The 18,475-nt window shown below is 34.8% G+C and overlaps 1 protein-coding gene across 5 annotated transcripts in view; it reads left to right on the forward strand.

Moving 5' to 3' along the window:
- Positions 1-18,475, forward strand: part of BTBD10 (BTB domain containing 10) — a 70,156-nt gene that overhangs the window by 15,342 nt on the left and 36,339 nt on the right. The window contains exons 2-3 of one of the 5 annotated variants that reach the window (XM_043480995.1): positions 3,202-3,280; positions 6,344-6,501. The exons of 1 other annotated variant lie outside the window; for it this stretch is intronic. In XM_043480995.1, coding sequence (XP_043336930.1) covers positions 6,401-6,501 — 101 coding nt within the window. In that variant the 5' untranslated portion in view covers positions 3,202-3,280; positions 6,344-6,400. Of the gene's footprint in view, positions 1-3,201; positions 3,281-6,343; positions 6,502-10,775; positions 11,166-18,475 lie in introns of those variants that run through there. 3 more of the 5 variants (XM_043480994.1, XM_043480996.1, XM_043480993.1) reach the window with 3 other exon arrangements.

Raw genomic sequence — 18,475 nt, forward strand, 5'->3', positions numbered from 1 at the left:
CACGGATTGAACCCGTGTCTCCCTTACCCAAGAGTGTTCTGGAAGTATATGGCATCTTGATCCTTTACTCAAGCAAGGTTTAGCCCCAGTCTATTCCTGCCATGACTGTTTTCTTAAGGTATCCACAGGAGACAAAGCCTGGCTATTTACCCTGTTTCTGTTGTTGCTTTCATTTCGGAGGGCAAACAGGAGGCTGATTATAAATGCCTTACCTGGAGCCCACCTATCTCCTGTCTCAGAAAATGTAAACAGGAGGCTGGTTGTAAGTGTCCAGCCTGAAGCCCTTCTTTGTCTTGCCCTTAGAAATGTAAACAAGAGGTCAGTTGTAAATGCCTAGTCTGGGGCCCAACTGTCTCCTGCCTCAGACACACTTGGAGTCAGTTTCTATTGACTGCCTTTTTACTGTCTTGTTTCTTTGGATCTCATAATTTTGGGTTGAAATGTTTGCTGTTTTGTGAGGATTGTTGGGTTTTTTGGTTCTAGTGGACCTTTAACTTGCCTGGACTCAGTCTGCAAACTTTGTTTCCTATGCAGTGTGAAAGGGAAAGTGTTAGTGGCTCAGTCATGTCCCGACTCTTTGTGACCCCATGGACTGTAGCCGACCAGGCTCCTCTGTCCATTGGATTCTCCAGGCAAGAGTACTGGAGTGGGTTTCCATCTCCTTCTCCAGGGGGTCTTCCTAACCCAGGAATTGAACCCATGTCTCCTGCATTGCAGGCAGACTCTCTATGGTATGAACCATTGGGGAAGCTCACATTGTGTGAGACAGCTGATACCTGTGCTCAGTTCTTTTCTTTCAACTACTTGTTATTTTAGCTTGGTCTCCTGGGGAATAGGTTAAGGGTAGGGCTCTCTGTACCTGTGTAATTTGGTGGTCAGCCAAAAACTTGTGCAGAGTTTATAGTCAAATTTTGGAGCTCACCTGCCCTGTGGTTCCCTGCTTCTGGGGATTCCTCCTAACACCTATTTTGTCTGGCAAGAGTAATCTCTGTCCTCTGACACCTCCAAGCCAGTAAGGGCTTCAGCTTTCTGCTGCTTGGGCTGTGTATGGTTGGGGAATGCATTTGGTTTAAAAAGCATCAAACTTATATAGATCTTACGTCATGCAGCTTTCAATTCTTCTATGGTCTACCATAGAGACTACCTGGGGTCTCCTCCCCAACCCCCCATTTATGTGTAATTTAACTGAACAGAGTTTATGCTCAGATTTTTATGCTCTCGTGGTTCTTCCATTCCTGGTATGTCTACCTTAAATTTCCAGCTGCACTTCAAGCCCTGAACTATTTTGTCTACCACTTTGAGCTTTGTGACTGCCTTCACCTTGTCTGTCAGGGGATAGGAAGGGTCCTCAATAGAAAAACTTCAAGTTAATCTCATGATTCTGTTCCCTTCCAGCTGGAGTTTTTCAAGAGTAAACTCTTCTTTTACTACTGTGTACTTTGTGACACTTTCCAAAAAATGCTTTAAAACAATTAAAAAAAATTTTATCCAGGTTTAAATAGTTGTTATTTGCAGGAGACTTGCATGATCATTTCTCTCAACTGTGTTTGCAGGAAGTTCTTTTCATCCCTCTGTTTTCCTTTTAAAAGTTGCTTCCACCTGTTCTCTATATTATGTATTTTGTGCCTTTAAGATGGTACAGTCTCTCTTTTATGACTATAAGAGGGAATCTCATCAAATGATTTCTGGCCCTTCAGAAATTGTTCCTACATCTAGACCCCTCTGAATATGTCAGTGTTTAGGTGTTTGCTCTTTCAGTATGCCAATCTCAAATGACTCATTTGCCTTGTGGGGCTATCACTCCTTTTGATCTTTTCCACATAGGAAAGGTTACCTTAGGACATTTTACTAGCTCAGGTGCCTTCTTGACTGCCTTTTGGTCAGTCTTTCCCACCATACCTCTGGATATTTGGCTTTCTGTGCGGCTGAAGGCAGTCCTTGGTGACTGCCCCTGGTATCGCTGTGTGATTCTGCTCTCTTCACTGGTTTCTTTTTCTTTAAGGTCTTTCTCTCCAATAAACACCTCACTTGAATTACTTTGTTTTCAAAGTTTGAGAGAGAAAAACAATTTCACTTAACAGAAAAGCTCTTGTGTAGTGACCCTATTTAGAGTGAGATCTCAGTAGTTTGGGCAAAGCCACAAGATAGCTGCTGTTAAAACGCTACATCTGTTAGCAATAAGGAGCAAATATATGAATTTCTGCATACTTCGCTTATTATGTTGGAAAGAACATGGGCTTTCAGTTAGGCTGGGATTCTCATCTTAGCCCTAACGTTTCCTCACCTATGAAACAGGGTAGTAATGTTATTGGGTTGTTTTGAGCTTTAAATAGGAGAAAGTAGATAAACTTCCTAGCACATTGATAATAGTAAGGACAGAATAACTTGTATCCATATACTATCTTGATTTTTCTTTTTTTAACTCTTCTGTGGGTCATTGTCATCAAGTAATGCTACCTGGAAGTAGTGTCCTAGGGAGTACTTACTTATGATATTGTAGTTGTAAAGATTCTGGTTCCCTCCACACCTTTTTTTTTTTTTTTTTAAAGATAGTAATATCCAAGAGGAGAAGCAATTGAATCACTTTTTTTCACAATTGACTTTTGGCAGTGTCTTGAATGCATGTCTTTAGCCAATAGGCCCAGTTGATCCATTCTCTGTACAGATTATTTCTAGATTAGAGTTTACATTATTTCTGTCATACTTAAAAATAGTAATGAATTGTTACATTTTGTCTATTTGTTTTGTCTGTTTGTTTCCAATAACCTAGTAATTATTTTTTGATGATTACAAAATCCCAACAAAATCTTTATTTTGCCTAATATGAAGTAGACATTGCGGATGCAAGTGTCAGATTTTAAAGAACTTTTTATGGTAAAGAATTTAGATCAGGAAATAAAGAATCATTAAAAGTTTTTAGACAATTGTGATTACAGCAGAGCAAATGTGGAATTGAATGAGATAAAGAAGTCAACTAAGAGGTTTATTGATAGATGTTAAGGGTTTAAATGAAGGCAATTGCCGTATGATTGATAAGAGAAAGAAGGAGTCAAGAGAAGAATTTGAAGTTAGATTTGATGGTAGGAAAGGAGAGGTCAAGGATGACTTCTGGCTTTCTGATTCAGTGTATGTTGTGTGTAAAACCTGGTGTTCTCAAGGGTTTGATTCTTATTTCTTTGTCTGCTGTCTTCCTGGACCTAGCAGATGAAGATGGAATCCCAAAGAACATCCAAGATTTAACGAGGTTGAAGAATTGGGGTGATGGCACAAGACTACTCAGGTAGGAGAGATACAGGAGTAAGTGGTATAGAGCTGTTAGTGGAGTTTTTTTCTCCCATACTGCAGTGAATTTTGTGAGCACAAGAACAATGTCCAAGGGACTTCCCTGGTGGTTCAGTGGTTGGGAGTCTTGCTGCCAGTATAGGGACCTTGGGTTCAATTCCTGGTTTGGGAAGATACCATATGTGGCGAAGCAGCTGGGCCTGTGTGCTGCAACTACTGAGCCAAAAGTAAATAAATAAAATTTAAAAAAGAAAAAAAAAAGAACAACATCCAACTTGCTTTAGCATCTGTAAATTTCTTAGCATATTATGTTAGGTGTTCAGTAAGTGCATGAATGAATAAATGAAATAAGATAAATATAACTTCACTGAGTATGGCACAGAGATTGGTTAAAATATAAGATTAGCATTTGAAAATATTAATAGTATATAATGTGTCATTTGCTTTTTTATCTATTTGTAGTTAAATCTGTAGCATTTAAAAGTATGCTAACATGTGTAGGCAAACACAGGCATATTTTTTTCCAACTTCATTTATATGTTTGTACGCTTACTATTGGTAATGAGAAGTGGGGGTAAAATCCTTCACATGGTGATACTCAAGTTTTATTAACAAATATAAATATGATTTTTCAATTGACTTTTTCAGTAGTCTTCATCTGAACATTCTTTACTTTCTTGTGGCTGGCTGCAATATACATGTTGTTAATTTCAGTAGGATTGATTAGGAATACATACTGATATTTTCTTGCTACTAGATATATGCCATCCACTATAAAATAGTGGAAAATATGAGTCAAAATTTACCTTATTTATTCCTTGGGGTTGTATTTTTTAATCAGTGTCTCCCATGGCTTAGGATTGTTCATTTTTTTTTTTGTTTGTTTGTTTGCTCTGCCATGTGGCATGTAGGATCTTAGTTCCCTGATCAGGGGCTGAACCCAGACCCCCTGCACTGGGAGCATGGAGTCTTAACCACTGGCCCCCTAGGAAGTCCAGGCTTATTATTCTTTACTCAGTGGCCTTCTGTGGGTTTCCAGAAGGTTGTGTCTTATAGTTAAGGGTTAGAAGCTAATGTGCCCCTTGAAGGAAATGCTAATAGCTGAAATAGCTTCCGGGAAAACCTATCCATCCTGTAAGGGGAAAAAGCTCTAAAATCTCATTCTACAGATCATGCTAAGTGTCTACATCTTTCTTTCCCCCCTTTCCCCCCTTTATCAATTTACTATTCTTTTTTACCTTTTGGGTCTCTTTTGATCTGTGGCCATTGTTTCCTGTCTGAATTTCTCTTTTATCTGATTTGTTCTTTTTCACATTTCTTTTTTGCCTCATCTTTTCAGTAGAGATACCTAACTGTAATACCAAATTGAAGTTTAAAAAAGTTTATTTAGTGAATACATTTTTATTTTTCTGAATAAAAAATCAAATGAGTTTTTTTTTGTTTTCATAACAATTTTGTGGTTTTTATATTCATATAATATCTGACTGATTTTTAATCATTCAGCAATCTTTCGGGAAACATTTTCTTTTCCAGAAGTATTAAGCAAATAAACTGTGTCATTTGCTGAGAAATTTAAATTAGCTGTTGTATAATTTTCTTCTTTCCCCCTTTACTATTTTTATTTCACTGTTTGAGCTCCTTATTTACATATTTATTATATTAACATGTTCATGTATTATTAGATTTTTTTCAGTTGTTTTGGAAAGAAAGTACTAGGTAACTATGAAGAAGAAAATTATAGAAAAATAGTTTCTTTAAAATTATTTCTTTTAATGAGCTCTGAGATAGACTTAACACTTTTCATGAGTTTGTCTTTGGCATTTTTGGTGAAATTGTACTGGAATAACCTATACAATTCAGTGAGGTACAGTGTTTCCCCAATTCTGGATTCCCTTTGCCTTTGTTTGTTTGATGGAGAATGTGGACATCCATCCCACTACCTCTCATCCCTTTGTCTATTTTGCGTAACTCACTCCTCACTTCCTTCTGTCAAATCTGACTTAGAAAAGTATTTACAAAGCATACTGGAGTGGGTGTCAGGAAACCTGGATTCTAATCCAGTTTATATGACTTTTTTCAAATTGTTTAACCTTATTTGTTTTTTCTTTTGGTTTTTGTGCAGTCTTTGAAAGTCAAATCTGACCTACTATTTTGATACAAAATACTCCAGTCTGAGCATTTTTCCATCTTTCAAGATCAATACTTTATTCTGTGTAGTAATACATTCTCATTGTTCTTTAGAATCCTGCCATTAACCAGCACTGTAACCTTTGTCAAAGTTACTAAACTCTTTTCTCTTCAGTATATGGGGAGTATAATGCCACCTTTGTAAGTTGATTGTGAAGATTAAATTGGATAGTGAATATACTTTAAAGTGCTTAGTTCAGGTATTTTTTACAAAAAAATGAGCTATTATTAAATGAGTTTTCTTATAATTTCAGATGACTGTAGTAGCACTAAGAGTCATAAGCCTTATGTGTGAAAAGGCATAAAATACATGAATCATATTGATACAGTGTTTTTTTATAATTGCACTGTAAGGAGACATTAGGATGTTTACATACTTTTAGTTTTGAACAAATATTAAATTTCTATTCATGTCTTTAACTTGGTTTAAGAAATAACAACATTGTCATCTTACTTATTTGTTAAGCATCTTAAACTTTAAGTAATTAAGAAATGTGTTCCAAATGAAATTTTGTCTAAAACAATCATTCTTCTGTGGAATTGTTTTTGTCTTTTTGGTTCTATATTAATGTTTGGAAACATGAAGCATAAGGTACTCAAATGGCAGTTAAGTATATTTGCTAAATACAAATGGCACATTATTAAAATGTTGTACAGGAATAACACATTTAATCAGATAATCAAATGAAAAGTACTTAAAAAGATGTCTGGTGTTTATTTGAATCTGATTTGTGACATTTTTTGTGTCTGATGTTTAATAATCCTGTTTATCACTTAAAAAAAAGTCACAATAATATCAGAAAATATATACAATTCTGTGACTATTTCATTCTCATGGAGTAGATTTAAAGGTCAGCACTGCTCTTTTATGTAGGTTATGGGCGCTGCATGTGTGCTTTCAGAGCAGTGGTGTGAGGGAGCTTGAAGTGGGATGGCAGGACGGCCTCATCCCTATGACAGTAACTCCAGCGATCCAGAGAACTGGGATCGGAAATTGCATAGTAGACCTCGTAAACTTTATAAACATTCAAGGTAGGTAGAAAATATGTATTTCACATATCAGAACTCTGCTAAAATTAATTTTTATGAAGAACCAAGCTGTATTTGGTTGTGGCAAAGCCTTTAAGAGGATGGGGGTCAATTCACAAAATACAGTGAATATTTGCATTTCTCTTTAAATAACTTTTAGGGAAACGTCTTCCTTTTAATTTTCTTATTTGTGTTTATTTAATTCTTATTTGTATTTTTATGAATTTTTGTTTCTGTTTCTAAATAATGTTAAAATATCCTTAGTTGACCCCATGAATCAATGCTATAGTTAATTGGGAACTCTGGCAAGACAGATTATTTTTTTGTATTTAAAACTCTCTAATAGGAATTTATTTTATGCTCTAAATATAATGTGTATGATAATTTATAGGCTTTTGTCAGTCTTTGCCTCTGTACATTTTTAACTGTGTATATTTATATTGGGTTATCATCCTGATCCTAGTGGTAAAATCAGTCTATCTGCTGTGACTCACCAGGTTCATTTAAAGTTTGATGCATTAAGTGAAACTCGGTTCAAAAGTTTCAGCCCTTTTATATATTATTTTTAAAGCTTTCTTTTTGTGCTGTGTGACTTAATGAGGAACATTAATGAGTTCATTTAGAACACTTTATGATCTGATATTTTAAGGTGTTAACAGCTCATAAACCTCACATAATGCAGGTATGTAAACATTGTTTTCATAGAGAGTTGTGCTTTATGAATATTTAGTTGGGGGATATTATTGAACATTTAACTTACTTGAATGTAAAATTCTCCTAACTAGGATAACTAATACCACCTTTCTTAAAGAATAAAACATGCAGTGATATTGAAATCCTTTTTGTAATTTTAAAGAAATGATTCAACTACTTTTAAACCATATACATGGCTAGAAAATGTGAGTGATGAGTACTATTCAAGTCTCCTGACAAGATGTATTTTTTATTGTGGGCTTTTACTGTGGTGAGGTCTAAAATGAAGATGTTGAGTTGATTTTGATTATAAAGTTCACAGCAATGGTGTGAGTGTTTTTTTGTTTTTTTTTTTCGTGTGTGTGTCCTTCAGCTGGTGCTCTAGTTTTCTTTCTGCAGCGTGTTTACATGGATATTTATTTTGTCTTTGAGGTAAAGAGATACTTGTTTTATCTCATTAAATGTGGGGCTGTATTTTTATCTGATATGTTGTATACATTTTTTCAGGTGATTTTCAACTTACCCTTGCTAGTTCTTAGTCTTTTTCTGATATACAAGACTGCATTGTATATTAAGTGGTGACAAGGTAAAAATAAGCTGTTGTTTGCTTTATAAAAGCTATGTGCAAACAGTGAGAAAGATTTTTAAAAACAGTTTTAAACTTGCTGTTATTTAACTTCAGTAACAGATATAGCTCTTCCTGATTTCTATAACATCAATACCTTTCTGATGCTCTTTTTAAATATGATTGCAATACTATTGGTTGCTTACGTGAATGCAAATTTATTGATTTTTTTTTTTTTTTTAGTGGAAAGATGAGGAAATCCTTTGACCTTATTTTAACTTCATTCATGGAAAATCTGCCCATGGGAGAACAGTTTACTTTTTGGGAGCTTTTGTTCCTATGTACTTGTAAACATATAACTTAGAATGCTTTGAAAAATAATTCAGTTTGATTTTTTTAAAGTGGTAGTTTTTTAATTAATTGTTAATTTATTGAGCAGTATTAAAAACTAATAGTATAAGTATTGTTGAGAACCTGTGCTCAGTTCAGGAAGGATTCAGCAGTTTGTCACAGTACCATCATGGAAGACTTTAACATCCAGATATGAAACAATCAGAGGACAAGAGGGCAATAAATTGTGGTAATGAGTTGTAGTAAAATAAGAGTTCAGAGAAGAAATCAGTGCCAGTCTGAGCAGGTAAAAATGAGACTTGAACTAATCCTTGGATAATTGGATAGATGGAGGGCATTCCTGCCAAGGACCTTCTGGAAATTACCTTGACTAAATCTGAAGGTTGAACTCTATGAATAGTATTACTGTCTCCAATTAACAGATGGAAGAAATGAGGTTAATAAACTTGCCTAAGACTATCCAACTTGTAAATACAAAGCTGGAATTTATAAACAAGCTGCTTATTCTTTTTATTTTTAAAAATTTTCAGTAACTCATTTTGGTGCATTTAAAATACATATAAGAGAAAACAGTTATAATGAACCCCTATGTACTCATTCCCCAGTTTCAAGTTATCATTTCATGGCTAATTTTGTTTCATCTGTCCTTCTACATATTTTTGCATCCTTTTTTTTTTTTAATCTTGTGTACTTTATTTAGGGATATCTGAGTAAAAGAAAGCCAGAGTAAACACTGGCTTAAGTTAGGGGGTTATTTTTTTGTACACAAAAGTCCACAGGGAGGCATCACCTGATATAGACTTAGTGGCTTAATATCCTTAAGGATATTAAGGTCAAAAATCTTTGATTTTTCTCTGGTTGTTTCCTCATGATCACAAAATGGCTTACTATACAGTTCCAGCCATCATGCCCACCCTCCAGACAAGGAGGAATGGAGACAGGGATAATGGGAAAGAGGTTTCATTTATATCAGGAAATTAAATTTCTCAAAAATTTCTAGCAGGCAACTGCTTATAAATTATTGGCTAGAACTATGTCATATGGTCATCTCTAGATCATGGAGACTTAGAAATATAAGTGCTCACATTGCCACCTCAAACAGAATTGGGGATTTAAATCTACAAAAACTAAATGGCTCAGTCTGTTAGGGCTGCTATAACAGAATACCATAAACTGAGTGACTATATTATAAACAGCAGAAATTTGTTTCACGTAGTTCTGGAGGCTAGGACGTCCAAAATCAAAACGCTGGCACATATGGTGTCTGGTAAGGGCTTGCCTTCTGCTTCAGACAGATTTTTTTTCCCTGTGTTCCCTCATGGTGTAGAAGGGACTAGGGATCTTTCTGGGATCTCTTTTGTAAAGGTATTAGTCCCATTCATGAGTGCTCTTCCCTCATGAGCTAATTACCTCACCTACAAATACCGTATCAGTATGTGAATTTTGGAGCTAAAAACACTTAGACTTTAGTAATAAAGAAATAAGCATATTTATTAAGAGTCAGTTTTTGGAGTTTTTCTAAAAAGTTATCTTATCACATATTGGAATAGCCTGCTTTCTGAAATCCTTTTCCTTTGATTTTTTTTTCTCTACTTTTCCTAACTGGCAAGGATAAAATTGAATTATAGAAGTAGCAATAGTAATTACTATATTCATATGCTTATGTTGGAGGTTTGAGGGTTTGGTGAATATTGAATTATTTCTCTTTTACCTAATACAATTAATAATACCTAATAATACCTTTCTTTTGTGAAGTTTCTTTGAATGTAGATTTCATAGGTATAACACTGATATAAAAGACAAGACAGGGAAGCTGATCTGGACATGGGTGAAATTCAGGGTCCCTCTGGTTCCTCTGCAAGTGCATACAAATGAATTAGTTGAAAAATTACTCAACTTTTCTTTCTGACTAGTAGTTGTATAGTTATTACTTATATTGAGGAGTTTGGTAGCTTGCCGAGAAGTTAAAGATCATTTCAGTTGAAATTTATTTGGCCTGAAATGTGACACCTTTCTTTAAATTATAAAGTAGAGGAGTTCTTGCTATTTAAAAAGGAAAAAGAAAGAGCACCTTTTCTATATAACTAATGTTAAAATGCCCTAGAGTGACAACATGCTAAAAGCTCTTGCATATTTGAATTGGGTCAAATACAGCTATTTAAAACTCAAATCTGCAGTCTGCTCAGGTTACTAAAGATAAATGCATCATACATTCAATATCAGACTTTGCCGCAAGGGTTCATTCCCACATAGAAGTACGCATGCTCCTTTCTTCTGCATGAAGATTGAGCTTTCCAGTTTCCTTTTTAAGTCGCTCTTTAGTCCTAGCAGCAGTTTAGAAATGGAAAAGTTGGGTTGCTTTAAAGAGTAGTTCTTTTTGTGGGTCCTTAAAGTACAGATAATATTTTCTCTTTGGTTTTAAAGAGAAGATTTATTGCCCAGAAAGGTACACAATAAAATATCGAAAGGAAAAAAGAAAGTTAGCTGCATCCTAGTTTTTTAAAACCTGGCAAGCTGGCAGAGCTAGAATTAGCTTTACAGATGGTATTTGGCAACATATCTACATATCACTAACCCTCATCTCCTGAGTTTTCTTCATCCTGTCTATCAATTACAATATCCAATCACTGCACAGAGATGGAGAAATGGGATGATCACAGCTCACACGATGCTGTTTGGTTAGAAACGTCAGTGCTGCACAACCCACGGCTGAGTCAGTGTCTGTGAGAAAATGAACTGAATTAATACAGAGCGGGGGTTGTATCTCTGAATATTTAAGGCCAAAATAACTGCAATAGCATTATTACACAGTAGAGGGGGGAAAGCTAAAGGAAGTCAGTAGACAGGTGAGGTAGGGGACTGGGAGATTTTTTCATTGTTCAGAGGAATTCTGAAGATGATGGAAATATCAGATGTGCTAAAGTTTCCTAGTAATGCCCAAGGATGCTGACCTGGCTTTCAGTGCTGCATTGTTTGAAAAAGCAGAGTCCCTTTATACTCTGATTTCAAAATTTTTTTCTTGTTTTTGTGTGTCTGCCTTGGCATATACTAAAGTAAGGTGTGTATTCATTTATTACATGATAATATGCTGGGTTATAATTCTATAGATTTCTAAATACGAGAGAGGTGGAGAGAGATATGTTTGGCTTTTGTTTCATTATGATCATTTATGTTTTTGAATGTTAAAATCATATGTCTTGATTGTCAGTTTAATGCCACGTTATTTAAAATAGTATGTGTTTTTATTATTTTCATGGATTTGAGGCTTTGTTTCCTATTTCATTTAAAGTCTTAGTAGAATCATCATGTAACTTGAGAATACATTATGTTTGATCTTGTTTCTTATGAATGTCATATAAAATTTTATTTAAGGAAAAGCTAATTTTTTGAAATAATATTTTTATATATTTGAAAATAAAACTCAAGATAAAATAATTGAAATAATTTCGTAAAGAAGAAGGTGAATGTAGTCTTACTTTTGGGTGAATTAAGGATTAGTTGATCCATTTTATATGTATTTTACAGAACTGTATGTATTTGAATGATAAAGTTTTAACTGGTTAAGATGACTTTTTTCCCTAGTCTTTTAGAACACAGACTCTGAGTAGATGATCTAGATACTGCCATTGAAAGAGTAAATCAGATAAGTTTTCGGATTATTGCAAATTGATTTTCAATGAGAAAAACATTCCTAAATAAAGACAATTATTCTTCCTTTAAGATTTTAAGTCTTTACAGGTGACAGTGCTTACTTTATTAGGAAATTTTGGCACAATTTAAAATAATTTGATTAATGATATTTTTCCTTTTGTCTTCATTATCTCTGTCCTACTGAGTCTTCATTTTGTAGGGATTTGGGGGGATATACAACATTTTAAAATTATTTTAAATGTTATTAAGTAGTTTGTAACATTCTTTTACTTGAAATGTGAGGAAGTTCTTGTGACTTGCCCCATTTAATTTCTAAAAGTGTGAACGATCATTACAACTTGTTTGTTTAGTTAGACTAACTGGTGGTATCTTGTTTTGGCCTTTTTTTTTTCCTGGTTTGGTGTCCAGAAAAGTTTTTCTAAGCTTGCTTAAGTATAGTTATAAAGGCAGAAGTCTCATGTTAGACTTTATTGTCTTACACTTTATGGAATATTTTTTTCTCTAGTGTGGCTGATTTTTAAAAAAAATAATGCCTGTATTATTATAGGAGTAATACATATTTATTACATAAATTTGGTAGGTAAGGAAAAGCACATAGAATAAAATAAAAATATTATCAAAAGAAAAACTTCAAATATTTTTGTATATAACCTTTTTTTCCTGTGTATATATAAAAATATAAATCCACATGTATACACTTAAAAATAATTTAGGGATATTACTACATGTACTGTTATATAACCCATCTTTTTTTTTTCTTTAATGAAAAGCAAACTTAATCATGAACATTCCCTGTGTCACGGGATAGTCTTCTATTGCATAACTCCTAAGAATTGCATAGGGTTTTCTATATGTATGTTTTGTAATTTATTGAATTTGAGTTTTTCTGGTTCTTGATAAAAGATCAGTTTGATTTCACAGCATCAATTTCTCTAAAAAAGAAGAATATCTTGAGTTCAGTAAAAATACAATTTTGATACTTTTCAGAAGGAAAAAGGCCCTCAATGTGTATTATACATTGAATTCTTTAAAGATATGCACATTACTTTTAAAACAGAGCAAATAAGATTGCCATAATAAAGTATAGAAAAAATTTCAGGGAAACGAGCTCAGATGAGCTGAGACTTTTAAAAAATGCTACGGCCAGCCAAAAGAGTTTCTTATGTTACACTTTCAAAAGGTTATCAATGAAAGTGTAATAATAGTGAATGGGAATGAGAGAAGAAAAAAAAATCCATCAACTCTTATTTGGAGCTTCTTTGGCAGAAAGGAAGAGAAAACTACCACCATCATCAATAATAATAGCAAAGACATTTCTAGTAAAGAATGAAACCGCCACTAATACAGAGATAAGTAAATGCATCTGGCTAAATGAATTGTCTTCTGGAACATCTTATAGTTAAAAAAGAACCTGACTGTAAAATCTTTAAATTATTGATATTATTTATAGTCTTCAAAAGGTTTTAGGAGAATACAAGAAGTATTAAAAGATGGGAGATCCTCGGCCTGATTTTGAAGAATATAGGAGATTTTAGAGCAAAAAACAAAAGATAGTTATGACTAACTTGAAGGAAAAAACAGATTAAACATTATCCAGAATGGGTTTGCTAAAAATAGATTGTCAGAACAACTTTAATTTTTCTCTGATGCAGTTGGTAGTTTAGTAGCAATATAGTAGCAATATATATTTGTACTTCAACTTTGTTTTAGCTTAGTTTTTGGTGAAGTCTTTATATATATATGTATCTCCCCTTGGGTGAAGAAAAATGAGTTAACCATTAGTGGATTGTGTTAACCAACACAGTTTTCATTTTGAAGGACCCTGTTCAGAGGTTATTGATCTTAGAAGGTGGCTCTGTTCATTGCTTTGTCTTATTGCTCATATGGAGAAGGAACATTCTTAAATTTATAGGTAACAGTGAAGAAAGGATAGTAAATAAAAAGCTAATGATCCAAAGTGATCTCCAAATCTGATTTGTTGAACTAAATTGAAATGAACTTTTGGAGAATATAGATAAGAACTGAAAAGCAAATATATATTGTTAGCATGACTTTATAGCATCACATTTTGAAAAGACTTGAGGGGTAGTTGTTGGTAATAAACTTGATATAAAACAAAAATACAGTGTGGCTGCCATCATCCCATCTTTCCCCCTACCACCATCCCCCTTAGAAACCATCGCAATGAATGGGAAAGAAGGTTAGAGCCACTTCATTACACCAAAGTATTGTGTTTAGTTCTGTGTAAATTCAGAAGGAAGGATGTGAGTAAATTGGATGCCTTATCAGCTTAGGAAACTGAAAATTCACAGGTCTTGGGGGCAACTGTGATAGATGTTAAGGAATCTCACAATAAGAGTTGTGTCTTCAGTATGTGAAGTTGTCTTCAAATATGTGAAGAATTGTCATTTTTAAAAGAAACGACTCACGTTTGAGTCAGAATTGTTTAAGGTTAAAAGGTAAAAAGAACTCCAAAGTTGTGCTCCTTAGGTCACATGTCAGATCTGCCGCTTGCTTAGCTACATGATTTTAGGTAAGTTGTTTAGCCTCTAAATTGTCATTTTCTCAACTGTGAAAAGAGGATAGTTTTGTGGATTAAATGAAATTATGTGTAAAGTGCTCACTGTTGTGCCTGACATGTTCTAATTGCTCAAATATTAATATTGTTGTTGTTGTTATTTGGTCCTAGAATATAGAATAAAGACAGTGGTTCTCAACCTGAGGGTTAATTTTGCCGTTCATTGAGCATTTGGTTTGATCTTTAATTTTATCAATCTAATTGTATTGTAGTTCAGATTTTTAATTTTAATTTTTAATACTTAAAATTTTAGTATGAAGCACAGGAGGAGGAAATTTAATGGAACAAGTTATTTGTGTTTTCAAAAGGCCATTTGGGGGACTTCCCTGGTGGTCCAGTGGTTAAGACTCCATGCTTCTAGTGCAGGGGGTGTGAGTTTGATCCCTGGTCAAGGAACTAAGATCTCACATGCTGTATAGCCCCCTTCCCCCCCGCAAAAAAGGCCATTTGAAAATGAGTGGTTAAAAAAAAAAAAGAAAATGAGTGGTTGTGGGATTGCTTTGATTTCTGTCTAGAATCTTGGTTTGTGAAAGTAAGCTTTGTTAAAATATTCATGGTCATATGATAAATGTTTCTAAAACTAAGTATTGTATTTGTACTTCATATATTTTTTCTATTGGTTTTACTTTTTAGTAGAAAAAGATGCTCCCACGGTCTTAAAAAAGGAACTGTTCCCCTCCTCTTCTCTGCAACTGAAAGACATGCAGGATCTTAGTTCCACAATCAGAGATCTGACCTGTGTCCCCTTTTATTTGCCATGAAGTGATGGGGCAGATGCCATGATGTTAGTATTTTGAATGTTGAGTTTCAAGCCAGCTTTTCACTCTCCTCTTTTACCCTCATCAAGAGGCTCTTTACTTCCTCTTCATTTTCAGTCATTAGAGTGGAATTATCTGCATATCTGAGGTTGTTGATATTTCTCCCAGCAGTCTTGACTCCAGCTTGTGGTTCATCCAGAACAGCATTTCAAATGATGTACTCTGCATAGAAGTTAAATAGATTGGGTGACAAAACACAGCCTTGTTGTACTCCTTTCCCAATTTTGAACTAGTTCAGTTCCATATCCGGTTTTAACTGTTGCTTCTTAACTTGCATACAGGCTTCTCAGGAGATAGGTAAGGTGGTCTGGTATTCCCATCTCTTGAAGAATTTTCCAGTTTGTTGTGATCTACAACAGTCAAAGGCTTTAGCTTAGTCAATAAAGCAGACTTTTTTTTTCTGGAATTCCCTTGCTTTCTCTACAATCCAATGAATGTTGGTAATTTGATCTCTGGTACCTGTGCATTTTCTTGTATTCCAGAATTCAGCTTGTATATCCAGAAGTTCTTGGTTAACATACTACTGAAGCCTATCTCGAAGGATTTTGAGCTTATCCTTACGTGTGAAATGAGCACAGTTGTATAATAGTTTGAACATTTTTTGGCATAACCCTTCTTTGGGATTGGAATGAAAGCTGACCATTTCCATTTCTGTGGCTCCTGCTGAGTTTTCCAAATTTGCTGGCATATTGAATGCAACACTTTAACAGCATCATCTTTTAGGGTTTTAAATAGCTTACTTGGAATTCCATCACCTCAACTAGCTTTGACTTCACTCTCCAGGATGTCTGGCTCTAGGTGAGTGACCACACCATCATGGTTGTGTGGGTCATTAAGACCTTTTTTTGTACAGTTCTTCTGTGTATTCTTGACATCTCTTCTTAATCTCTTCTGCTTGGTCCTTGCTGTTTCTGTCCTTTACCATGCCCATTCTTGCATGAAATGTTCCCTTGATATCTCTAGTTTTCTTGAAGATCTCTAGTCTTTTCCTTTCTATTGTTCTCTTCTATTTCTTTGCATTGTTCATTTAAGAAGGCCTTCTTATCTCTCCTTGCTGTTCTCTAGAATTCTGCATTCAGTTGAGTATATCTTTTCCTTTCTCCTTTGTGTTTTGCTTCTCTTCTTTTCTCAACTATTTGTAAAGGCTCCTCAAACAACCCCTTTGCCATGTTGCATCTCTTTGTCTTTGGGATGGTTTTGGTCACTGCCTCCTGTACAATATAGGGAACCTCCTTCCTTAGTTTTTCAGGCACTCTGTTTACCAGATCTAATCCCTTGAATCTATTGTTTCTTCACCTCCACTGTATAATCATAGGGATTTGATTTAGGTCATACCTCAGTAACCTAGTGGGTTTCCCTACTTTTTCCAATTTAAGCCTGAATTTTTCAGTAAGGAACTCATGATCTGAATGAGTCAGCGACTGTATAGGGCTTCTCCACCTTCGGCTGCAAAGAATATAATCAGTCTGATTTCAGTATTGATCATCTGGTGATGTCCATGTGTAGAGTCGTCTCTTGTGTTGTTGGAAAAGAATGTTTGCTATGACCAGCGTGTTCTCTTGACAAAACTCTTGTTAGCCTTTGCCCTACTTCATTTTGTACTCCAAGGCCAGACTTTCACCACCAGACATATCCACAACTGAGTGTTGTTTCCGCTTTGGCCCAGCTTCTTCATTCTTTCTGGAGCTGTTAGTAATTGCCCTCTGCTCTTCCCAGTAGCATGTTGGATACCTTCCAACTTGGGGGCACATCTTCTGGTGTCGTATCTTTTGCTTTTTCATACTGTTCATGGGGTTCTCACGGCAAGAATACTGAAGTGGTTTGCCATTCCCTCCTCCAGTGGACCATATTTTGTCAGAACCCTTCAGTGTGACCTGTCTGTCTTGAGTGGACCTGCATGGCATGGCTCATAGCTTCATAGAATTACGCAAGCCTCTTTGCATGACAAGTCTGTGATCATAGTGATTATCAATTTTTCAGAAATGTTTTATAATTTTCTGTGGTAGGGCTTGAGAATACAAAGTATATACTGTTTTTTTTTATATATATATAATGGTTTTTAACTCCCCTATTTTTGTCTCTAATCTGGACTTTTCCCTGTACTTTAGACTGGTGTATCTAACTCCATATTTGATATCTTCACTTGGATGTCTAATAAACATTTCAGTGTTAATGTGTATAAAAAGCATTCACACTTTTCAAACCTAATCCTCCCACTGTTATTCTAACGTGGGAGAATGATAGTCAAAATCTGAAATGTTTCAGTTTTTCAGGCCAAAATCAGAGTCATCCTTGATTCCTCTGTCTCACCTTTTACTTTTAATCTATCAAATTCCAAAGTCTTGTTCTTCAGAATATAGTCTAGTCCAGTGTTTGCAGTGTACACTGCTACAACCCTGGTCCAAGTCACTTTGGCTGTCGCCTGGATTATTTGTAGTAGCCTCCAAAATGGTCACTGATCCTACTGTTCCCTTCTTTCTTTCATTGTCTGCTTCATCTAACATAAGTTAGATCATGTAATTCAAATTTTATTGGTACCTATTTCACTCAGATCAAAAACAAAAAAGCTTTGAACATTCTTTGAAGGTCTTTCTTAATCTGGTCCTAGTCTTATCTCTGAGCTCATCTTCTAACACTGTCCTTCTTGCTATCTGTGCTCCAGCTGTCCTAGCCTTCTTGAATGCCTTGAAAAAGCCAAGGGTTACTTTTGGCACCAGATCTTTTTTATCTACCCTGCCCTCAGTCTCATAGTTTTATGTTTCACTTCGTCTTTGCTCAGACATCTTCTCCTCTGAGAGTCCTGCTTTGACTACTATGTGAAATAGAACCTCTCACCTGAAAATGATGACTCTGTCCTCTTAACTCTGCTTTATTTTTCCTCATAGCGCTTACCAGCACATGATATTTAATATATTTATTATGTATGTTCTGTGTTTTTGTACACTTTAATGTATAAATTTTAAGGGCAGAGACTTTCTGATTTATATCCACCAGGGCTAGAATAATAAGTAGCATATAATAGATATTCAGTGAGTATTTGGTAGAATGACTGCATGATAAAACTTAAAAGCATTGCTAGAGGAGAGGGTAAGAATAATTTTAGTTATTATGGGGTATAATTATTGTATGTTGCAAGCACCTAATGCTTTATTGATGAATTAAAACCATGATTATTTTTTAGAAGTAAAAAAATTAGCACTGTAACAATTAGATAATTTCTTTTCAGAGACTCGTCATTTTGGAGAGGTTCTTTCCTAGCAACATCTTCCTTCATTAAAAAAGTTCAACATCTGAGAAAGCCCTGTCAAAAGAAACCTTTGT

The sequence above is a fragment of the Cervus canadensis genome, chromosome 11 (assembly GCF_019320065.1).
Source record: "Cervus canadensis isolate Bull #8, Minnesota chromosome 11, ASM1932006v1, whole genome shotgun sequence".
Lineage (NCBI taxonomy): Eukaryota > Metazoa > Chordata > Mammalia > Artiodactyla > Cervidae > Cervus > Cervus canadensis.